The sequence below is a fragment of the Glycine soja genome, chromosome 2 (genome assembly GCF_004193775.1).
Source record: "Glycine soja cultivar W05 chromosome 2, ASM419377v2, whole genome shotgun sequence".
Lineage (NCBI taxonomy): Eukaryota > Viridiplantae > Streptophyta > Magnoliopsida > Fabales > Fabaceae > Glycine > Glycine soja.
In genome coordinates this window covers 40,036,364-40,038,688 of record NC_041003.1, presented here as the reverse complement: position 1 = coordinate 40,038,688, position 2,325 = coordinate 40,036,364, and the positions used below count along the sequence as shown (strand labels likewise).

General features: G+C 40.3%; 1 protein-coding gene across 1 annotated transcript; it reads right to left on the bottom strand.

Annotated features, from left to right (window-relative positions):
• Nucleotides 1-566: 566 nt before the first annotated feature.
• On the bottom strand, nt 567-2,045 carry LOC114376116. The gene has a single exon (XM_028334048.1). The coding sequence runs from the start codon at nt 2,043-2,045 to the stop codon at nt 567-569; it is 1,479 nt and encodes a 492-aa protein (XP_028189849.1).
• Nucleotides 2,046-2,325: the final 280 nt, after the last annotated feature.

The window sequence follows — 2,325 nt, the reverse complement described above, 5'->3', positions numbered from 1 at the left end:
TTGACGAAACTCTTATTGTGCTCTTGCAACACACACATCATATTCATGGTTGGGTGACAAGCTGTAACATATTCTTTGTGAGCATCTATGTATGGTATAACTTCAGTTGTGTTGTTTAGTACATATAAATGTGCTTGTGACAATTGCTGGCGATCCATGGTTACAACATTGAATCCTCGTGTCCCCCTACCTTGGTGGCTAGACTTGTGACGACTTAGAGGAAGACCCACAGGTGAAGCATTTTCAATGTAGTCAGAACAAAACTCAATAGTTTCTTCTGCCACGTACCTTTCAACAATGCTTGCTTCTGGCCGATATTGATTCTTGGTATAACTTTTCAATACCTTCATGTACTGCTCCACCGGATACATCCACCGCAGATACACGGGCCCGCACAACCGTATTTCTCGAACCAGATGAACAACCAAGTGAACCATTATGTCAAAAAAGGCTGGTGGAAAATACATCTCCAACTGACAAATGATAATCGAAGCCTCATTTTCCAAATCATCCAACTGTTTCGGGTCGATGACTTTGCTACAGATGGCATTGAAGAAAAAACACAATCAAGTTATTGCAACCCTTACTTTGTCAGGCAATATACCACGAATGGCAACAGACAACAATTGCTGCATTAAAACATGACAATCATGCGACTTCAAACCAACCAACTTCATTTCAGTCACAGATACAAGGCTCTTGATATTTGAAGAGTATCCTTGTGGGACTTTAAGATTTTTCAAACAATGACAAAAACTTTTTTTCTCAGACGTTGACATCGTATGACATGCTGGCGGTAAATATGTTCGAAGCCCTTTTGACACTGGATGCAACTGTTGACGTATGCCCATTTCTGCTAGATCTTGACGACATTTCAAATCATCTTTTGTCTTCCCTTTAATGTTAAGCAGTGTCCCAACCAAACTATCACAGACATTTTTCTCAACATGCATAACATCTAAACAATGTCTCACATGTAAATTGCACCAGTAAGGCAGATAAAAAAAGATGGACCTTTTCTTCCAAATTTTGTTTGCAAAGCCATCCTTTTTTTGTGTCTTCCCATAGATAACGGTAATGTTGTTCACCCGATCAAGAACTTCAACACCTAACAAAGGAATCGGTGCACTGTCAATCTCAGATATCCCATTAAAGGCTTTCTTCATTCGCCTATATGGGTGAAAAGGTTTTAAAAATCTTCGGTGTCTTGTATACACTGTCTTTTTGCCATGCTTTAATTGGATGTAACTTGTGTCTTTCTCACATATGGGACATGCATGGTGGCCTTTCACACTATATCCACTCAAATTACCATATGCTGGAAAGTCATTAATGGTACAAAATATCAAGGCACGCAACTTGAAGGTCTCATGAGCATTCCCATCATACACATCAACCCCTTCTACCCACAATTTTCTGAGGTCTTCAATCAAGGGAGCAAGATACACATCAATGTCATTTCCTGGTTGTCTTGGACCAGCTATCATCATAGACATCATAATGTACTTCTGCTTGATGCACAACCAAGGAGAGAGGTTGTAGATTATTAGCAAAACAGGCCACGAGCTATGATTGCAGCTCAAGTTTCCAAATGGATTCATTCCATCCGAAGCAAGACCAACCCTTAGGTTTCTGGGATCTTGGCTAAACTCCGGATACAGATGATCAATTGTTTTCCATTGAGGAGAATCATCAGGATGATGGAGCAATCCATCTTTGATCCTGCCATCAGCATGCCATGTTAGATTTTTCGCGTCTTCTGCATTAGCAAACAATCGCTTAAACCTTGGTATTACTGGAAGATACCAACAAACTTTGGATGGACGATCTTTGTATGTGGTTGCATCTTCACCGCAATCGTTGGAGTTCACTTTGTAGCGTGACACGCCACATGTAGGGCAGTTGCGCAGTTCAGCATACTCATGCCTATACAAGATACAATCGTTAGGGCAAGCATGTATTTTTTGGTATTCCATTCCAACAGGACATAATATCTTCTTTTCCTCGTAATGATTCTTCGGTAGCGTGTTATCTTCAGGAAGCATATTCTTCAATAACAACAGTAATTCGTTGAAGCTTTTGTCACTCCACCCAAATCTTGCTTTCAAATTCACCAAAGCTAACACCCCTGACAACCGTGTATACTTAGTGCATCCAACATACAACGGTGTCTTTGAATCATTATCTAACTTTTCATAATATGGTGCATGTGTTTACCTAAAACCCTCTTGTCCAAGATCGCGTAGCATGTCTTCTATACGATCACCAACTTCTTCATGAACTCCAACATTTCCAGGGGTTGATGACATTTCTGATAACTCACCA